The sequence below is a fragment of the Girardinichthys multiradiatus genome, chromosome 21 (genome assembly GCF_021462225.1).
Source record: "Girardinichthys multiradiatus isolate DD_20200921_A chromosome 21, DD_fGirMul_XY1, whole genome shotgun sequence".
NCBI classification, from domain to species: Eukaryota; Metazoa; Chordata; class Actinopteri; order Cyprinodontiformes; family Goodeidae; genus Girardinichthys; species Girardinichthys multiradiatus.
The window spans coordinates 38,372,479-38,393,860 of NC_061813.1; the positions used below are offsets into that span (position 1 = coordinate 38,372,479).

General features: G+C 43.4%; 1 protein-coding gene across 4 annotated transcripts in view; it reads right to left on the reverse strand.

The window, feature by feature from the left end:
• Window positions 1-2,102: 2,102 nt before the first annotated feature.
• The window catches only part of LOC124857924 (disco-interacting protein 2 homolog C-like), a 61,867-nt gene continuing 42,587 nt past the window's right edge, over window positions 2,103-21,382 (reverse strand). For all 4 annotated transcript variants that reach the window (XM_047349517.1, XM_047349516.1, XM_047349515.1 and 1 more), the window contains 19 exons: window positions 20,830-20,966; window positions 20,147-20,355; window positions 19,283-19,397; window positions 18,860-19,061; window positions 18,670-18,770; window positions 17,138-17,218; window positions 16,832-16,955; window positions 16,412-16,533; window positions 16,124-16,235; window positions 14,075-14,184; window positions 12,817-12,947; window positions 11,604-11,772; window positions 9,541-9,711; window positions 8,672-8,733; window positions 8,541-8,598; window positions 7,261-7,335; window positions 6,918-7,092; window positions 6,706-6,829; window positions 2,103-4,839 (listed from right to left, as the gene is read on the reverse strand). In XM_047349517.1, the coding sequence (XP_047205473.1) occupies window positions 4,587-4,839; window positions 6,706-6,829; window positions 6,918-7,092; window positions 7,261-7,335; window positions 8,541-8,598; window positions 8,672-8,733; window positions 9,541-9,711; window positions 11,604-11,772; window positions 12,817-12,947; window positions 14,075-14,184; window positions 16,124-16,235; window positions 16,412-16,533; window positions 16,832-16,955; window positions 17,138-17,218; window positions 18,670-18,770; window positions 18,860-19,061; window positions 19,283-19,397; window positions 20,147-20,355; window positions 20,830-20,966 (2,531 nt within the window). In that variant the 3' untranslated portion in view covers window positions 2,103-4,586. The remainder of the gene's footprint in view (window positions 4,840-6,705; window positions 6,830-6,917; window positions 7,093-7,260; window positions 7,336-8,540; window positions 8,599-8,671; window positions 8,734-9,540; window positions 9,712-11,603; window positions 11,773-12,816; window positions 12,948-14,074; window positions 14,185-16,123; window positions 16,236-16,411; window positions 16,534-16,831; window positions 16,956-17,137; window positions 17,219-18,669; window positions 18,771-18,859; window positions 19,062-19,282; window positions 19,398-20,146; window positions 20,356-20,829; window positions 20,967-21,382) is intronic.

Genomic DNA, 21,382 nt, shown 5'->3' on the forward strand with positions numbered 1-21,382 from the left:
TGGTTCTGGTTCTGCTGGAGGTTTCTTCCTGTTAAAAGGGAGTTTTTTCCTCTCCACTGTCGCTACATGCATGCTCAGTATGAGGGATTGCTGCAAAGTCAACACCAGTGATTGTCCACTGTCTCTACATGCTCATCCAGGAGGAGTGAATGCTGCAAGTCACTGACTGGATGCAATCTGCTGGGTTTCCTTAGATAGAAAAACTTTTTATCCAATTTGAATAAATAACTGAATCTGACTGAACTGTTCAATGGTTAGGATTAATTGGAATGTATGAATCTGACTTTTGTGAAGTGCCTTGAGACGACATGTGTCGTGAATTGGCGCTATATAAATAAAACTGAATTGAATTTAAATTTGTTCTCAAGTGTCAACCAAAAGGCTTCTCAAATGAAGGAAGTAGTGAAATTTGAACAAAATGTTGTACTTAGTAGGTTATCAAGTAGCATCTTTAGCATTAGTACTATTCCAACTATGATATCTAGCAAAATTACTGCTAGCATATTTAAAATAACTCTGCAAATCAGCTTAATTAGGAACTAACTTAACACAATTGAAATGTTAACTCTGCTGTTTAGCTTAATTGGAATGGTAACAATGATACTAATAACTACAATAGTAGAATGATAACTCTGCTGGGTTCCACATTGACAACCCAAACTCTGCTAGCTAATTAAAATCCTCGCTTTCATTTTTAGCATATTTTAATGGTTATGATGCTACTTAACATCATTACAATACTAACTAGAAACAATTTAGAATGATGGTTGTGCAACTAACATTAATTTGAAAGCTAATTCTGCTAGTTAGCCTAATAAAAATAGTTATGATTCTTGACATAATTTGAATGCTAACTGCTAGTTAGCAAAGATTTAACCATACCTATGCAACTCAACATCAATAGAATACTAACTGCTATTTGGCGTAATCTGAATGGTTACTATTGTTCTCAACATAATTTGAATGGAATCTCTGCTATACGTCATAACTGAATATTTTTGATACTTTAAATAATTAAAAAGGTCTCTGCTACTGAACACATAAGCATGTTGCTGTTAGCATGTTGCAGTTTTGATCTTTAAGGTCAGAAGCTTTCATTTAAAAACTAAAAATGAGATAACCGGCTCTATAATATGTTTGAAAAGACTAAATGTGTTCCTGCTTTTTGTATAATTTTTGTAATGCTTCGTCAATTTGACCTGATCTAGTTACATTTTGCCCTTTTAAACAAACCATTTCATATCCTTGTAGCTGACATAATAACTGCATATCAGTTTAGTTTTGATGTTAGTAAAGCGTTTTCATAAATTGTGGAGCTAAATAATCAAAACGCTTAAAACTCACTGATTATATATATATATATATATACATATATACACACACATGACACCAAGATTCTGAGTTCTGATCCCCATTTGGGCCATATGACTTACAAAATAACAGATGGTTCTGATCAAACCAAAATAGCTTTCAGTGACCTGACTGACCTCTTGCAGATTATAATTTTGTTCTCTGGAGTTACAGAAGCATGCAGCAGATCTTGACTGCATGATTTGCAAATATATCAAAATATCACCAACAGGACAGGACTGAATAAAAGTACCATTACAAGTCAAACAACTGATGTTTGTTCTAATCACTAAAAAGGCAAAACCCAAATCTAAAAATTGATCATAGGTTTTGTTATGAAGCATTTCTCTGTGATTTGGGGTCCAATTTTTCAACTATTTCAGTGTAAATGTTTGGATATAATTTAACCTAGAATTTCAGCTTTAAAAAAATTGCACCTGCCGTAACCTTATTTGTTTCTTACATACAACTCTTGTGTTTTGACGTACAAACCTGTGATATTTCAGGTAAACTCCAGAAAAACTGTGCTAGTATGGCATACTGGTGGACTCCCACTGAACTGGATACTACCATTTCAGTTTTTCCATTATGTGCCTAAACTGTCAGATTAAAAGAATACTTCTGTTTAGTTGCTTCCTCTGACTTCTCCTGAAATAAGGTCATGATTTATTAATAAATCGTAGATATTAAAAGATTATTTTCTGCTACAGCAGCAACACAAATAACAGGAAAATGAAAACGCACAGTCTCAGTTGTAGCCAATCAAAGCACTTTATTGCACTGTATAATGTGACAGGGAGCCAGTAGCTGGCTCTTATAAAAGTGTCATTTCCTATTTTCATCATGTGTACAAAACAAGTCACACACACACTTTAACCGTACAAAATCAACACTATTTACATACAACACACACACACACCCACACACGTGCAGCCTCCCTCCCATTCAGCCCTGAACACAGACCCATCCTCCTGGTATATGATGGGATGCGATCGCTACGCTGCTACCAACAAACCTCTGATATGCATAATGTGTTTCTCCCAATGATGTGAAACAAAAAGCGATAAGATAATGTCACATTATTTACCCGCAGGCGTGAAACTAAATTTATCCAAACATCGAAACTCTGAGTAAAACACTCTACACCACCTGCAGCGTCAGCAGGGCTCCCAGGAGTCCTGGCATAAACAGATATTATTTAAACTCTTCATAGATTTATTTTATCATCTGTTAAATCTTCTATAACCTCAGGAAATCAGTGCACATCAGCCGGTAGCTCCGAGGATGTTCTTTACTGAGGATTCCTGCTCAAAACAAACCAAAAAAACATCTTTTTTAATTAATGATTTATTTTTAGAAGAAATATGTTGTCAATTATGAAAAATTCTATGTGACAAAATAAAAAAAGAAATTACTAAAACATTTTACGATGCAGATTAAATTATATTGCAGGGAATTTGCTCATCCAGATTATGCAGATTTCTAACTGGTGAACAAATAAACAGCATTTTTATATTGTTTGAATTAAAAATCCTGCAACTTTCATGGATTCCTTTAAACAGATTAAAGAAATAAAAGATTATTTTTTCTGTTAAAACTGTGACATTAGAGTCTTACAGGCTGACCTCTCAAGGTAAAAGTTAAACATCTACCAGGTGCATTTGCAGGTAGCAGAAGACTGGCAATGTTTTCCATTCCAGTCACTAAAATGGAAAGGAAAACCAGTAATCTTCCAGTAACCTGTTTCACTTCTTAAAGGTCCAATCTGAAGGATGTAGTGCCATCTAGTGGCACCGATTGCAAATAACAGCCAGCATTTAACCAGCAGGAGTTTTTTTGTCCATTTTAAAGGAAACCAATTAAAACATTTATGTATAAATGTATGGATATGATTCTACATGTTAAAGAGATATTGAGTATTGAGAAGAAGATGCTGTCAGGAATCCACAGAACCAGTAAAGAACAATCTTTGGATGATTATTGCTACAACAGGAGCTTTTCTTTGTAAACCTCATCTTCCCCTTCATCCCCACAGCTTCCAGATGTTTCTGCCGGGACAGACTTTACCTTTGAACCTGCAGCTACATCATTTGTTTTATTGAAATGAAAACAACCACCGAGTTAGGTTTAGCTCACATTTGATTTAACTTATTTCATTTGAAAGAAATCTGCAAATAAATCATCTTATTCGGAGAAACACAATAAAACGTTTATTTTAATAAAGTATTTTGGTTCATTCTTGTTCAGATGTAAAATGTCTGCAGTAACATCTGGATGCTGAAGATGTATTCTCTCTAAAACTTTATTTAAATAATGATAATAATTCTATTTCTGTTATATTCACACAGTGCACTTTGCTCGGCGAGATGCTATTGGTGCTTCAGGACTGAATTTCTGAGTTTACTCATATAAAGACATGTTGTATCTGTTGAAATTTGCAGCATTTTTTGGTTTGAATCGACCACTTTTTTCCCTTCATTTCTGAGACAAAAAAAACCCAAAAAGCTTTTCGTGGCAAAACGTTTCCAAGTTGAAGAGAAACAGAAGAAAGCTGCAGCCGATTCACACAGTTGTTGTTTTTCTGCAGATTAAAACGTTTTTCTTTGATCATCTTAGAATAGAATCTGTGTTTAAGAGCACAGAAAATGTTCCTGTCGCACATCGACACAGATGAGTGAACACACACACACACACACACACACACACACACACACACACACACACACACTCAGGGTGCGGGTGGAGAGAGCTGCATTTAGGGGCTACTACACCTCGCTGTGTTTTAGTTCCTCTCCATATAGATTATTATGTTTATGTACAGTATTTATAGTTTTTACAATAATCTGATGCCCCTAATGTTCTAATCGAAACAGAACCACAGATCCAAGGGTTTTCCAGTAACGGGGTCGGTCTTGTCGGTCGGTTAAAACTGCTGAAAGACGGCGTGTCTTACTGAACACAGTGTTCCTCTAAGGCTTCCTATTGGTCACGGGGTCCAGCGAGGGTTTAAAAACGATCGGTCGGTCAGCCAGAATCAACCGATCGTCACGACACGACCTTAAAGAAACGGTCGACTGCAGAATACATCAAATCAACACTCAAAAATACAGTACATCTGGATTTCTGGGAAATTAATGAACAACGACGGCGATATGAGCAGCACACAAACACATGCTCTCTCTCTCTCTCCCACACACACACACACACACACACACACACACTCACAGACAGCCAGGCTACATGTTGTAGGCCACGTAGATGGGGTCCAGCTGGTCCTGCAGGAAGCCGTCCCGCAGGTGCATGCGCTGCTTCTCGCCGCGGGAGTTGATGGGGATGACGCCGATGTCCGTCACCACGACGACGCCCACGATCAGGTAGTGCTCCTCCAGCACCGCCTTGGTCACCATGGGAACCAGGTCCAGGGCTTCCTGCTCGGAGCCCTCCAGCTCCACCACCACCACCAGCAGGTTGGTCCAGGTGAAGACGGCGCTGGTGGAGGCACACAGACAGGTTTGGGTCAAGCTGTGGGCGGATTTAAAACAGCCTAAAAAGTTACACAGAACCCTGCTTTCACTGAGGGGCAACGTGGGGCAAGAAGAAGGGCAAAACAAATCTAGAAGCTTTTCAGGTTTCTTAATAGCTCATCTGCATTTCTTCTCTGAACTGCTGCACCTGTAAACAGTAACGGGTCGACTCGGGTCAGCAGTGAGCTGCAGAGCCAGAGCTGAGGGAGCTTCTCCACTGCAGATCCGACAGGCTCCATCACTGGACCTCATATAAAAACTCACTTCTACTCCTGAGGTGTTTTATGTGATCTAACTTACAGTTTTTAATATGTTTTAATGCTCTGTTTTTACTGCCTTTACGTGTTTTCTCTGAATTTCCGGCATTTCTTATATTTTACTTGCTGTGCAGCACTTTGGTCAACCTCGGTGTTTTATGAATAAACATGTAGTTTATTCATAATATAAAAGAAAATCACACATTTGATACAGTTTTCAGGGTTCCTGGACCGTTTTTATTTCAGATTTACAGGCTTTTCTAGACCACAGTTAAAAACCGAAACCAGTTTGACTCCATTACAAGTTAATATATTTGATTAAATGTTTTCTATTTTGTTACAGCGTCAGAGGGCTGTGATTAATTATGACCTCTGAAACTGAGCCTCAGCCAAGCATGAGAAACATGAAGTCATTTGAACAAGAAAGCGTCTTAAAATCCTTCAAATGTCCCAAACAGAAATTATGTTCAGGGAATAATCCAGAGACGGGTTGCTTATCTTGTTAACAAGAGATAACGGGATTATGAGCTGGTTTTACCACAACAACAGCTCAATTAGGTCATTATCTCGAGATGAGAGCCCAAAGCTCATGTTGTCATGGTAACAGTGGCTTGCAAAAGTATTTACACTGTTTAGACTATTTTGCAGTTTTATTATTAGGAGATAAGGAACTTGATAATTTTCTTAGTGCTTGTTTTCTTGTTATGACACTTTCATTGTTTCTTTCCTATGAAGACTTAAAACACTTTATTGTGATATCATTCATAACCTCATCGTTACGAGTTTTCTCATGATCTTCAGATGAGATCTCAAACTCTTGATAGAAATGTCCCTAGATCATCTCAGCTCTGATGTAAACAGTTTCAGGTTCTCATGTTGAGATGAAAGGATTAAAATCTTGTTTTTATCACAGGAAGCGTCTCATTATCACATTATTTCACCTCAAGCCTGACAGTTTTCTTTCCACCACCACATAACGAGACGTGACGCTGGTTTTGTTCGGACATTTTTATAATCTCACTATCTCAAAATAATGTCTCAACCTCAACAGCATTTAGGCTCATTTTGCAGAGAAAGGTCATGTTGAATTGAGATCTCAGTCTCATTTTGTTGGTCTGGTTCTGACTTTATCACATCATCACATCTTTTCCATTCATGGTTCCAACACCACACAGGTCCAATCCACCTCGCTGTTTCCATTCCAGATCATGTGTAAAGTAACCGGCCAAAGAAGAGCCCATGGAAAAGGGGCATTAGTTACAAATGCAGCTTCATCGTGTCATTATGCTGAGTTTTATTAACTGTTTTATTATCTGAATACCTCTAATTATATCAGCCCAGATGTTGACATCTGGTTCCATCATCGACCGATGCTTTACTGGCAGTGAGCTGATAACGTTGGAACATATCAAATCAAACTGCATCACAGCAGGGATCAGCCATCCACAGAACATCAAATCAAATGTTTTTCCAGGACCTGGAAAATGCTAAAAGCCACTTCCGTATATTTCAGGAGCCTGATCATGTCGGACCGGGTCTGTTAGAAAGAGGCTCCATGGTGCAGATGAACCTACCACTCCATGATGCTCTTGTGTGCGCGGATGACGGAGGTCTCGATATCAATGGGATGGTACCTCATCCCCCGCAGCTCCATGGCCTCCTCCAGCGCCCCGACCACGAACAGAGCATCGTGCCTCTCTGATCAGAAAGACCCGCAAACACACAGTCAGTCCGGCCCGAGAAACATCCAGCAGATATAAGAGAGAAGAGACACAAACATCGTCACCTCCGTTGGCGTCTGTGAGCTCGGTGCGGCGGAGGAAACCCAGGTAGCCCGTTCTGGCCCAGACCGTCTGAGTGTCTCCGAAGCTGAGTCTGGAGCTGAAGTGGTCCGACTGCAGAACCTCTTCGCCGTAGCCGCTGTAGTAGCCGCTGCCGTTATGAGCGCTGTGGACCCAGATCTGCAGGAGGAGAACAAAAACGCTTCAGGCTGTCAAAATGAGGCAAAGATAAACCTTGAAGTTTGTTCAAACAAGTTAATATCAGAAGCAGGGATGAAAACACACAGACTAGATCAGAAAGATCTGGTCAGGAGAGCAGAAAGATGAATAAAATCGTGAACAGCCGACCTCTCCGAGATGGGAGTCTCCCAGCGGCCCTTTGGTCTCTGGGTTGGCGATGATGATACGAACTCCTGGCAGGATCTGGGAAAATTAAAACACCGCTTTACCCGTTCAATATCCAGAGAAAACGGAAAAATATTCCTACATTTTGAAGTGAACATGTTTTCCTCATGAATATTTTAGCTCCCTTTGAACATTTTCAGCTGTAAATCCTTGAAAGAAGGCCCCTCAGATAACCGTCGTATGAAAAACATGTTTATCTGATTCTGCCTTGATTCACTTGGGTTTGAGTTCTTGCTGGTTTTCCTGCTAAAGTTCTCTTGTTGTCTTCTTATGGTAGATTAGGTTCATGGTTAATTCTTGAGTTTTGATATTCCCGATACTCTCCTCTGTGTTCCCACTCATCTGTGGTGATGATCTTCCCTCCTCCATCTCTTCTTGCTCAGAGGTCATTTCTCCACCCTGCCTCTGGTTTTTATCGCTCTCCACTGGGTGCTCCTGTTAACCTCCTGCTCCATGTCCGTTGGCTCTGTGATCCTGTTTGTCATGCCTGGCTTGTCCATGACTGTTCCTGCCTGCTCCATGCTTGTCATTTTATTCTTTATTAAATTCTTGAGCTCACCACGCAGCTCCCACGCTCCTGTCCGCACGTTGTTTCCCCCCGGCCTGACTGAGCAGATTCCTGCTCTTATACAGCAGAAAACCAAACAGTTCCCACAGATTTACCTGGTAAAGGGTTGTGTAGAAACCTTTGTGCAGAAGGCTTAGCTAGAAACAGGAGAGCTATCGAGGTTGACGGCTCCTCTCAAACCAACCCGTTTTCTGAAACACAGTTTTTACAGAGTGTGGGCGAAGAACAGATTTTCTTCCTCTTTCTTCTCTTCCAGCGGATGAGTACTTCCTGTTCTGTCGTTAACAGCCTTCAGCGCCACGAACGGAGAGAGAGGGAGGCTGAATATCTCCAGGCTCCTCCTGGACTCAGACCTGCAGTATGTTCTGACTCACTGAATGTGGGAGGACGTGCAGTGAAAAGCAGCAGAAATAGTCCCAGAACGTGCTGTCATTCAACTATTCATCTCATGCTGACACCTCTGAGCTGTCAGCACTAATTTGGTTGTTTATCTCAGATCTTTTTATCTGATTTCTGTCAGTTGTGACCAGAGCAAACTTTTCTCCAAACTTGCTTCAGTTTAAATTTAGATGTTGAGTCACGACTCATCTCTCACCTGGAGAAGAATCGTTTTTCCTTTAATGAGGGTTTATAGTTCAGCTCTTGAGCTACTCACCTTCCCGGACTCCATCAACGGCAGGCTGTGGGGCGAACCTCTCTCCACTAACCGAACCCTGACAGAGACAAACGTTGAAGAGTTAAAACTGCTGGTGCAGCGGAGGACAATGAAGCAAGCAGGTGCCGTACCTGTCATGGCGCAGCGCTCTCATGTCCACGTACACGGTGGTGGGGTCAGGTCCTGAAGTGCCCTGCAGCCAATCACAGAGCAGAAACATTTGATCTCTTATACGCTTCTTGGTTTTTTTAATTGCAGAGATGAAAATGCTGAAAATCAGATCTTCATAAATAATTTCTAATTGTTCTTCTGCAGCTAGTAAATGAACAAACACGCAGAAAACAACCTTGTTTCATGCGACCACTTGTCTCCTCTTTGGTTGGAGTCTATCAGGATCCCACAGAAAGTAACATTTGCCCATTCTGTCTCCAAAAAGGTTGTGAGAACATCTGTTGTCCACAGTCGTCTTCAGGTGACGCCTCAGATTGTGGTTCCGGTCTCTGGCTAGGCCCAAACCCAAAGCAGGAGGCATGTTTGGACTCACAGCATCTGTTCGTCTGTGTTGCAGACACCTGAAAGTTTTGGGTCTTAGTTTTTGCAGCTGTTCATGCATTCACTAAGCCCAGAGCATGATGCTGCCACCACCGTGTTTCACTGTTGTTTTGGTGACGCTCGGTGCTGTTTATGGAATTGTTGCCCGAGCTTCAAGTTTTCTTTCCTCAGACCAGAACGCTTTCTTCAACGAGGTTTCTGATACTTCAGCCAGGACTGGAGGCTTTGTTTGGAGGAAAAGTGCTTCTGTTTTACAGACCTGCTGCTCAGTCCAGACATATAAAGTGAATATAGGTGGCTCTACACCAGTAGGTTATGTTCTACATGTAGCTTCTTCAGAGTCTTGCTGGCCTCCACGAACAGTTTAGGTTGTCTTGGATAATATGTGCAGACATGGCGGCTCTGAAATAGAACATCTGCAGCGTTTCTGAGCGACGATGTTTTCTACCTGCAGACAGATGGCAAGGTTGACCCTGCAGCCAAACGCCGTGCTGACGGAGCGAGGGTGGAGGCCCAGGTCTTTGAAGAGCTTCGAGAAGGAGAGTGTGAGCGCCATCCTGGGTCTCTCCTCTGCCACCACCACGCAGGCCCGAACCCGGGACAGATCCAAACCCCGGGCCTGGATCAGAGACAAAACAGAACACAGAAATGGGAATTAATGGCTTCTTCCTTTCGTCTTTGTAGTTATACGGGCTTTTGGTTCAGTTGAATACACTGAGTCCTATCCTGTTTATATCTTCTGTTAAAAACCAAACCCTGCGGACGTAGAGAGTCTCCCAGGAGACTCAGCAGCTCCTGGTCTGTAAGGAAAGAGCTTTATGAGGAAAAAGCCAGAAATAAAACCTGTTTCTTCTCCACACTCAGTCTCTATGGAGACTTAAAGACAGATAATCACTAAAATTAACTTCCATCAGTGACCAATCACTGCGAAGGCCTCTGGCTGAGCAGATGGAGACACAGTTTATTACAGCCGAGCCTGAGGACAGACGCCTCCTGCAGAGGACGATGATGGAGCCGTTTAGACAGAGTCAGACTCACAGAGAGGAGAGACAGGCTGACAGGACCTGTCCTCCTGCAGTGGGACAGAACAGAGATCAGTGAGACCAGCTCCAGAACAGGATTTCACAGCAGAACATGCTGGGTTTTAAAATCACCTCAAAAGGCAACTTTAAAGGTACATTTTTCAGGTTTTTCAGCACCTTAATGTGGAAATAAAGACATGTTCCTAAACAGCGTCTGTATACCTGATGATTTTATCCTCTCCTCTAATGGAGAGTCTAATGTTTTCTGCTCTAGAAATGTGTTTTTGGTTTTTTTAACTTTCCAATAAGTGGAGGTCATTTTAAGTTATCACAGCATCTTAACAGAACCCACATCTGTGCTCTGGGGTTGTATTTGGACCTGAAAGCAGTTCAGAACTCAGTTCAGTCTGTAGGGAAGCAGACCAGCAGAAAAATCAAAGGTGAAAGAATCAGATTATAAAGTCACTGATACAAAATGTTCAGCATTAAAACTGGGTCATATGTTAAAGGTCATGTGACTGTACCGCCCTGATTATCAGATCAGATGGGAAACAGTCTGGAGGGTCCTATGTGGGGCGTGGCGCCCCCTTCAGTGTCCTGCAGTCAGTTGGCTCAAAGCTGCTACAACTGGTCCTTCAGATCCGGCAGACTGATATCGAGTCAGAGCTGACATCCAGAGGGTTGATGGGTGGACCTGTCCAGACACAGGAGGACCTCAACAGGACTCAGGCTGTCCACAGACACCCTCAGGAAGGGGTGGACAAGAGGGGACTTGAAGTCAGACCCTCTGGTTCTCCACACCATGATACCAGGAGAAACGCTGGCATGTCTCTGGAAGCTTCAGCTGGATCAGTCAGTATATGGTCGTCTGTGGTGTTATAGAACTGAGATTCTTCTCTGAACATGAGCACCACTCTTTATCAGTCCATGCTAATTGGTTGCAGCACCACTCCACACCACTCTCTGTTCTGGTGTCAAAGGTCAGTGCGGACAAGAGATCACAGGTTTCTACATACAATATGACAAGCCAGCCTTGCTGTGGTCTCTTCAGTGTCTGTGGGGGCTCTCAGACACCCAGGGGGTCCAACATGAACCCACTGTGACATCTGTCGGCCCAACATGGCGGGTGATGCTACGATACGACCCTGTCAAGCTGCTGGTGTGTAATGTGTTTCTGAGGGCTTCTCTGGGTCTGCTGAGCTGTCAGGTGCTCCTGAAACTGCTTTTTACCAAACTACTTCCAGAACAGACCTGTTCTTCAGGGTGAACACCTGCTGCTTTATCTACAAGTTTAAAATCAGACAGTTTATCTGAAACTCCACATGTTTATTTTTTCGACTGGTTTATGATTTCTGGTTAATGACTGCAACCCAGTTTGCTAAAGTCAGAGTAGGAGCAGAGAATCCCCTTCAGATTAGACGGCCAAATCCAATCCCAAACACAGAAACAAGAATCAACGTGTCGGTAGAAGGTTCTGCATCATACTGACCTTCAGCGCTTCGGTCTGCAGGCCGAGTCCTTTGGTGCAGAGCTCCATGACGCTGTAGGAGCAGAAGGTGTCTCGCACCCTCAGCTGGCTGACGGCCAGCAGCCACAGAGCCGGGTTGGTCTCCAGCTCCACCGGCGGGATCAGGATGGACTGGTGGCCGGAATAAACGCTGAGGAAAACACAGAGAACTCACCTTTAGGAAACAGGCTTTCATGAAGGGTTTAAGATTGAAGCCACACCTCGATAAGATCAGGCTTTCACCCTTTGCTCTTGAAGGATGTGTGTCGTCAGAGAACTGAATGAAAGCATCAAACCTTTAGATCACCAGACGGTTTTCCACAGTCTGGGATGTTCTTTGAAGAGAAACTCACTTTGGAGTGCAATAACTGTTGGCTAATACAACTTGTATTTTCATGCTAATGCAATATTTAGCCAGTTGAACAGAGTCTCACGGCAGCAGATGTTCACAGATGACATCGACCTAAATGCTAAAGGTCACAGAGTGATGGACGCTTAGAGGAGAAGGAGAGAAAAGAAGAAAACAAGAGAATATCCCACCGGATATCTTCATCACAGCGTTTATGCACATCATGCACCCCAACTTAAAGCAGATGAAAAATCTGCTTTTGTTGTTACTTTAAAGTCTCTGAGGAGGAAGAGAAATTCTTCGTGGAGCTGCATGGATCTGATCAGGATTTATGAACAGAAGCAGCCCTGCAAACTGGAACCAGACTGGGAAGCTTCAGGGCTGTCACCTTTCAGATGCTAAAAACTAGGAATGACAAATCTGGGCAGAAATAAACAGCGTCCAACACTGAGCTCAGAGGATGGCAGCAAATGATGCTGATTTCTGCTAAATCTCTACAGTCATCTGCAGCAATATTTAAAATCAACATCGACGCCTTGCAAAAGTATATACACCCCTTAAATATTTACACACTGTCACCTTACAGCCACAAGGTCACAAAGGTGATCGACCAAAACCAATAAAGATCTTTAGATATTTAGTCTAGTCTCACCAAATAAAACCCAGTCCAACCAACTGCCTTCAGAAGTCAACAAATTAGTAAATGTATGTACATAATGACGTAAAATCCCAATACAGCTCGTTGAAATTAGTGGATGTGAAAAGGCTCTTTAACCTGTTCCTTCAACAGGATGAGTCCTCTAAGAGAAATCAACTGATGGAGAGAAGCTTCTGAGCAGCACCAACCTGCAGAGACACCAGAGAACGAAGCCGAGTCCGCAGTACGGATCCAGACAGATGGCCACCTCTCTGGACGGGTACAGCTCACACTGCAGCTTCACAGAGCGGCAAAAGGCTCCAACTGCATTATGGGACATCTGGAAGGAGACGAATGGAGACACAGATTTTACTTTTAAGACATTCGAGATGCTTGGACCGTCGGAACAACAAGGCCGATGCATTTATTGTGGATAAAAACTAATTTTCATGTAGATTTGTTTTAAATTCAGAGGATAAATAAACAGGTGAGCAAAAGCAAAGCAACAGAATATATTTGGCTTAAAATATAAATTCCTTTAGTTATTTTCTTCAGCAATTCTTTTTCCATGGTTGTTATGAACATTTGGGCCAATAACTATATCCATATTTAATATATAACAGCTATTACGGGTCGGGCCGATACCGATGTGACTAACATCGGCTGATACTGATGTTAATGCCGATAAATGGTGCTTCCCCAGTATAAAGCCTTACAATAAATTCAGCATTAGGGCAGAGAGACGAACCTGGGTCCTCGTGGGTCCAGTTAATGTTCTGACTGTGAATGTTGGGAAGTTTAGGCCCGGAGCGGGAGAAATGTCTTTCTGTGTCTCATTATATTCAGGTATTCATGGATATATGTACTCACGTTTCTAGAAACAGTTTACATCTAATAAAAGTAAAGAATATTTTTTAATAATTCCTAAATTTCTTTTACTTTACAGCAATTGTTAGCAGCTGATAATGTCTCAGCAGTGATTCGGTTCACTTAGTTTTAAACTTTAAGGATTTTTTTCCTTCACTGAATAAATGTCATAAAATTAAAATATGCAGCATGAGATTCTGGCTGCTGTAGTAAAAGATGAGTTTATTGAAATGTTTTTTGTTTAGCAGGGCTGCAGAAACACGCAGCCAGACTTAACGTGGAAAGCCAGAAACAGCCGAACACTAAAGGAGCTTTGTCCCACGTTACTTTAATGACATGTAGAAGTAAAAGCCTGAGAATTACAGCTGGAATGTTTTAAATATTTATCTTTGATTTTAAAGCCCAACATTTTCTGTCTGGGTGAAATAAAATAAAATAAAAATCTCTTTATGTTCTGTTATTTTTGGAAGATCTTGGATTACAGTCTTCTTCCTTGAAGCGACTGTGCTGCTGCTGAGTTTTCCTGTGGACTGAGTGACTAATGAGTGAAGCAGGAGGAGGAGCGGGCCCGGTTCTGCTGGGGATTAATGCTGAACTGACCTGAACTCCGGCCAGCATGCCGGTCGTGGACACGCTGAAGTCCAAATAGGCCAAGCCGTCGGGGTTGGTGGGCTTATAGAGAGCTGGAGGCTTCTTCTTTGGCAGGTCATCTGCAGCACAAACACATTTTCATTTGATTCTGTTTGGACAGCCTGACCTCAGGTTGAACCCACAGAGCTGCTCTGATGGAGCGGCGGCACCGCAGCACAGCTGATGCTCTACTTTGTGGCTGCCAGCAGCAAATATCCTGCACCTGATGCAGGTTATTAATACTCTGAACCACAGAGTTCTGTTCTCATCCAGAACCATTAAAACCCAATGATTCACTCATTCCTCCATGATGATGAACACACACTGGAAAACTGCTTCATTGCTTTTGTTTTATCTGATTACAATTATTTAGGGATACATTTAAGACACAGTCATGGTAAAAAAGACAGTACACCCTCTTACAGGTGTACATTTTTATGGATCATGAAATTATAAAATGATTTGGTCTTCACCAGGTTCTAAAATGACCTGAATCTAGCCTGAAGTGGAAAAACACACAATATTGTTCTAGACGAATATTATTTACGAAACATATGCAGCCAAAACAGGGAGGTTCTAAGTGGAAAACTAAGTACACCCCATGATACAACAGCTTGTAGCAGTATTGACTATCAGGAGTTTTCTGTCTGACTCTGTAGCTTCAATCATAATTGTGGAGAAACTTTGGTTCCTTCTTCTGTCCAACACTGCTTCAGTTCGTTCAGCTCTCTGAAGATCCCACCACAGTATTCCAATCAGGGCCAAGTCTGGACTTTGACTGGGCCATTACAACACCTTGATTCTTTTCTTTTCAGTCCTTCTGTTGCAGATCTACTGCTGTGTTTGGGACCGTTCTCCTGTTGATGATGAAGTCTCGCATCTTTGGTCTCATCTGCACAAAAGAATTTGTTCCAGAAAACGTCTGCTTCATTCAGATCCAAATGCTGCCTCTTCTTTTTAGGACCTCTCCTTCACGACTATAAACTCTGACCTTGGGGTGGATCTGCTGGGAATATTGGCAGCTGTCTTGAATGTTATGCAGTTTTCTCTGTAGAATGATGGACTTGACCTCATGACCCAAATCGATGGGCAGCAACAGTTGCCTCCCTGAGGTCATTGCTGATGTCTTTGCACCTCGGCTCATCGTTATGCTGCAGAGCAGAAACCTCCTCCTTTTATGGAGGTTCTCAGACTGATGATAATCAGTTAATCACATGGGTTTGATAGAAGGACCTGGCTGCTACTTTCCTCCAGTCCTTCAGAAGCAGCAAGGGTGTACTTAGATTTATCACACAGTTTTGTTTGATCGATAACGACAGTAAAGCAACAGTAACTAATTGTGTGTGGTCCAGCTACTGTTACTAACAAATACAGAAGGGCAGGTGAAGAACTTCCCAGGACTGATAGGGAAGGTGCAAGTCTGGTAGAACATCCATGATGTTGTTATAGTTCAACATCTGCTTTGTGTTGCAGCATTTTGGAAGAGAAGACACTAACTTAAATTCACCAAACCCTAAATAATGCTTAATCGACAGCACACTATAGTTGGACATCCTGTAGTTGCCTCTTAGGTCCAGTAGGGGGAGAATCAGTAAAAATAAAGCAGCAGCTGTGGTTCAGGCATGTCTGACTTTATCTTCAGCACCTTGTGTTAGAGAAGCAGTTGTCCATCTGGTTGTTATTACAGGGTTGATACATATTTTAAGTCCAAATTCTAGTAATAAACTTCCAGGGTTCTGGTTTCTTTCTAGTAAAGGTTTGTGAAAATGAATGTTCACTATAAATTTGTGGAATATTTTTCTACAAAAGGTCAGAATTTGAATAAGAAACCTTGAACACCAACAATGGTAAGGAAAAGGATGGATGGATGATCTTGAAATAACTGTAAGATATTTCTGCGCTGAATGAACAGCCGATGAATTACATCCCTGTCAGGATTCATAATATTCCATGTTGGATCTTAAATGTAATGGTAATGCTGGGTTGAAATGTGAGTTCTTGTTCCAGAAGCCACAGTACCGGTATCCAGAACCGGAGGCCAGTTCCTGATGTCCACAGTGGCTGTAGCCTCTTTGGAGCGCAGCAGCTTACAGATGACCGCTGTGGTCATCACGCAGGCCGAGTGGCTGACCTGCAGAGACAAGAAGAAGAGGACAGGCAGATGTTTCCTCATACTGTGCTACATAAGAGGTCAGAGTTCAGCTATGTTAATACAGAGAAGGTCTGAACACTTGGCTGTGTGTCACTGAGAGACACGTCAAGCTGCGAGTCCTTTGATGTGAAAGAAAGATGAAAACAGAGCCGGACCTCCACGATCATCTTGACGGTGGGCAGCGTGGTGGAGATGTTCTGAGGATGAGGCGGTCGCACCGTGATGGGAACACAGCCGGCGTACAGACAGCCGTAGAAAGCTGCGATCAGGTCAATCCCTGCAGGAGGAGCAGAGAGGTGGTGATGATGGCTGCTCGGAACATCTGCATGTGGTCCAAATAAAGTCCTGTGCCAAAGTCGTGAGTCATCCCTCTTTTCTTTCTTTATTTTGTTCTAAACAGTCAGACCTTCCTGTAATCTGTTAAAATGATCTAGATCGGTGGTTTTTATGGACATCAGCTGCCTTTTCATTGATTTTTAGCCCATAAACCTGCCTGACTGTGGGTGAAATATAAAGAAATAAGGGTTGGATCAGGACTTTCTTATAAAACGTTCATGTTGTGCATCATGTGTGACCTGGTGGGTAAACCAAAGCCACATGGTCTCCGTCCTGTAGGCCTCCTCTCTCCATCAGCAGAGCTGCTACTCGCTCCGCCCTCTTATGCAGCTGCAGACAGGTGAGGGAGTTGGACACCGCCCCCTGGAGAATGGAAAGGAGAGCAGAGAAGGATGTGGTGATGTTTGAACCACAGGAGGACGTGCAGAAGAACCACAGCTTCACTTAAGGACAGAAAACTGAACTTAATATCCGACTGAACACAGTTCTTTGTTAAAACAGCTGGGAAACAGCTGGCTGTAAAAATGTGAGGTGTGTGTTGTTACCCGGGAGCTGAGGAGGGTGTAGAGGACGTGGTCTGGAGTGGTCTGAGCTCTCCACTGCAGGATCTCTGACAGGAACAGAAACTGGACATAAAGACAAACATCAGTGGAGTTCCAGTTGAACCCGTTTAGTTCAGACGTTTGAGACTAAATCTGCAACATCTGAGGTTTAAAACACTGATCTGCTTCACCAGAGATGCACAACTGTGCATTCTGCCTGAATTATTGGAGCATCAGCGTTTAACGAGGGACATAAAGCATTGGATCAGGACTGCTGGGCGTCTTTAAACACATCTTCAGGTTCAGATAAATCCTGTGTCAGTACTGTATGTCCTTACCCACCAGCTGCATGATGTGTTTTTACTGCTGACTCTCCACTTTAAAAAGCTTGAATCGATCAGACTGTGAACTCTTCTAGATTCAAACAGCCTCTGAAGAAACCCACACAGAGCAGCTTAGAGTCTGTGGGACCGATTCTTTGATTCCTGTCCGGTCCGTTTATAGACGTTAGCTGCTTGTTTATCGTGTAGATCTACTGCAGGTGTTGATGAACTCAGGTTTGTTAGTTGTTCTGTCTCAGAGAAATGAGTAAAGTATTCAATCAGAAACAAAACCCAATGGTTTTGACCTTTAGTCCGACAGCTCAGAGAGGGCGACATAAAACCACCACAGCAGCATGTGTGAAAGGCTGAGCCTGAAGAATCCCTTCAGGGTCTCAAATGGGTCTAATGTGCTCCCTCCTCCTGGTTCTGTTTAGTATCTGAGCTGCAGAAATCATTTGATTGTTTTATTATATTTATCATCATCTGCAAGATTCAATCGCTCAGGTGGTCAAAACCAGCAAAATCTTACTTAACTAGTTCAAAAAAAGCTTCATCTTTCAGCACCAACAAACAACACGTCCGCTGATGCATTTTAGTTTGGAGTTCGGTAAAAATGTGGCTGTAATAATAAAGAACCATGCATTCAGACTTTGTAATATATTGAGCAACATTAAGGGACTTCCACTGTCCGTCAGGCAAACACCTGCTGTAGGTTGCAGTGATGGATAACCTAAAGCTAATGCAGAGTAGCGGCCGTGTTGGGAAGATGACAAATACAGAGAGGAGTTAGAAAAATGTGAGTTTATTGTTATCGGTACCATCACTGCGATATTTCATCATTAACAGGAACTGACATCCTGCAGTCCTGGTTTTATAATAACAGAATAAATGAAGCATTGAGGCGCTGTAATGTGTCTGATGTTGACTTGTTGTCCTGAACAGAAACAGTAACTCTGATCTGAACTTTGGGTTGTTTTTGATCCAATTAGTTATTTTACTATAAACATTTTGGGAAGTAAGTTTCCAATTCATCCTCAAAGTGTAACAATGGTTCTGTGAATCCTTCTAATTATGGTTCTTTAATAGAAATGGGGGTCGGGTAAAATGTAGAGCCAGAGATCAGAAATCCACCATAAAGTCTCTCTATTAGCAGGTTTGACCCAGAAACAGGGAGATCGGTGCATCTCTGACTCCACCCTGTCAGCTTCTCACCTGGTCGTTGTCGTCGGTCTGTCCCAGGTCTCTGCCACTGGCCTGAGCTATCCTCTTCCCTGACACCAGATTCCCCACCATCACGGAGGCGGGTCCGATCTCTGCGGCACACGGACACAACCCGGATCAGCACGTCCTTCATAACCGACACGGACGGGCACATACGAGCTGAACGAAAGCCGCCTCTCACCTGGCTGCTTCTGCCGCGGTTTGGGCAGGTTGGTGACGCAGGTGTGGGGGCACATCAGGACGTTGCAGGGGTGCAGCCCCCCCTCCAGGTACAGCTGCTTGATCTCCGACAGGTGGATGCCGCCTAAAGGCGTCTTGGGAAGGGTGTTGGCCGGAACCAGAGCCAGACAGAACACGCCCACCCCATGGATGCTGTCAATGGCCTGAAACGGAGCAGATGGGATCATCCTGGGCTCACTTTGGTTCACTCATTTTTCAGATTCTGGATTAAAATCATTTCAATCTATTTTCTATCAACAGAGATAAACTCACAGCACAGCTTATTATAGCTGTTACTATGGTAACCATTACAAGAAAAGATGCATTATTATGATCCCGCTTTATAAGGTTCTGTTAAGACCCATGCTGACCAGCCGGTCCGTACCTGCAGCACTCGGCTCATCCACTGGAAGCTGTCCTCCTCTGTGGAGTCCGGCCTCTGCTCGGCCACCACCACGATCCGCTCGTCTCTCAGAACCGTCACAGAGAACACGGCTATCCTGCAGAGACAGAGGACAGAAACGCAGTCAGAGCGGCTCTGACCACAACCAGAGACTATACCTGGACCGCTTCATCGGGTCGGCCCAGTCAGGACATCATGGAAAACACTGTGAGACTCTGCCTATCGGGTCTGTCAACAGAACTTCCCAGTGTTATTAGACCAAATTACTCAACTTCATGTAACAATAAAAAGAAAACGGATGAATTGTTTAAAAACGAATCGAGTCTAAAGGAAGACGATCCGAGTTCCTGAGAAATATCTGAACACCTGGAGGCGGACCTGTTAACAATGACGAGGAGAAGAGGACTTTTACACATCAGAGCCGGTGCAGATGGCACCTCAACGCCTGCAGGAACCAGAAACAAACAGAGCCCGGAGACAAGAACAGAACAAACCTTTAGTCGGTCTGACTTACATCTGACCAGAATCCTCTCGGTTCCTGCAGCTGAAACTTTAAATAGCTGCAGCCAGCCGGCGCCGTCAGAGCCTGTCAGCTGAAAGAAGAATTTCCTGCTTCACTGTGTTGCTGCGTCCTGATTCATCCGCTATCGCTCGGCTTTATTAGATTTATAATGTGCCAGCGCAGCTCGTTTATCACCCTGACAGTGAGTTTCTTTGGACAGCTGGCTGCTTTTCAGCTGCTGTCACTGAGAATGATGGCGGATAGAACTCCCTCTGAGTGGGAGGGCAAAACGGCTCGGCTATGTGGTCCAATCAGGACCAACAGAAATACCGCCCCTGACTCACCGTCCCCTGTAGACGAACTTCATGGGCTCCACCGCCAGCGCCGTGGCGACGATGTCGTCGGCGTTATGCCTCCGCCCGCTCACCATGATGAGCCCGTCCATCTTTCCAGTGATGAAGACGAGGCCACCTGGTCCGATGAAGCCCAGCAGGCCGGTCCGCACGAAGGCGTACTCGCTGATCAGCCCTCCGCTGGAGCTCACCGGGTACACCTGCAAATACACGAAGGTGTTCAGCGAAAGCGTCACCATGGCAACCAGCCAAGCCTGAAGCCAGCAGATTAAAGATCTGACGGCCAGACCTCTGAAGCAGAAATGTTTTAGTCTGAGGTTGTTTCCAAGTCATAAAACGCCTGGATTCCCAAACTATTTCAACTTGCAGACAGCTTTTATAATGGATGTGGTGTCAAGGTCATTTAAATGGTGTTTCTTTCACTCTGCATGTTTTTGTGCTGGTTTCATCTGTAATGTTTCTGTTCTTATGGTCCTAAAAGATCAGCCATGATGAGTCCCACCAGTCTGTGCCTCTTCCAAAGCCTTCCCAACCATTCCCATGGAAGAGTTGAGTGTTTTTAAACAGATGTTTGACATTTCTGAGCACTTGAGAGGCAGGTGTATTAACACCACTCCGCACTGCAGCACTGATTAGGTTTCAGCAGAGCTGCTTCACAGCCTAAAACGTCTCACCTCGAAGGTGTTCTTGGTCATTCCCGTCAGGCCGTAGTAGGACGTTCCGGTGGCGACGGAGCAGACGCAGAGTTCGCCGATCTCATCCGTCTGACACAGCTGAGGGACGCCCTCCGGCTTCACTACACACACCAGGCCTGAGTGAGAGAAACGAGGACATGGTTAACACACAGCAGGTGAGCAACATTCCTGTCTTCGATTGCACCTGCTTCTGAAAGTGGACCACGCGTCTGAGTCACAGTGTCTTAGCTATAAGCTTAAAATAATCTGAGTTAAGGTTGATGTCTGTGTCCAACAAAAAGCCAGGATAAACCAAATAGATGGTTAAAATAGAGAACAGGCAGGATCACTAAGTGTCAGTGGGTATTAATGATGAATTTAGGAGATAACAATACTAATGTGGATCTGCACAGAAACACCTCACCTCAGCTGTCTCTTTTTTAAGGTTTTTATTTGCACTAGTAGCTTTTATTTGCAGTTTTCAGACAGGAAATGGGCAGAGGTCTAGCAAAGGTCTCAATGTTGGGAATCAAACCCAGGACGGCTGAGTCAA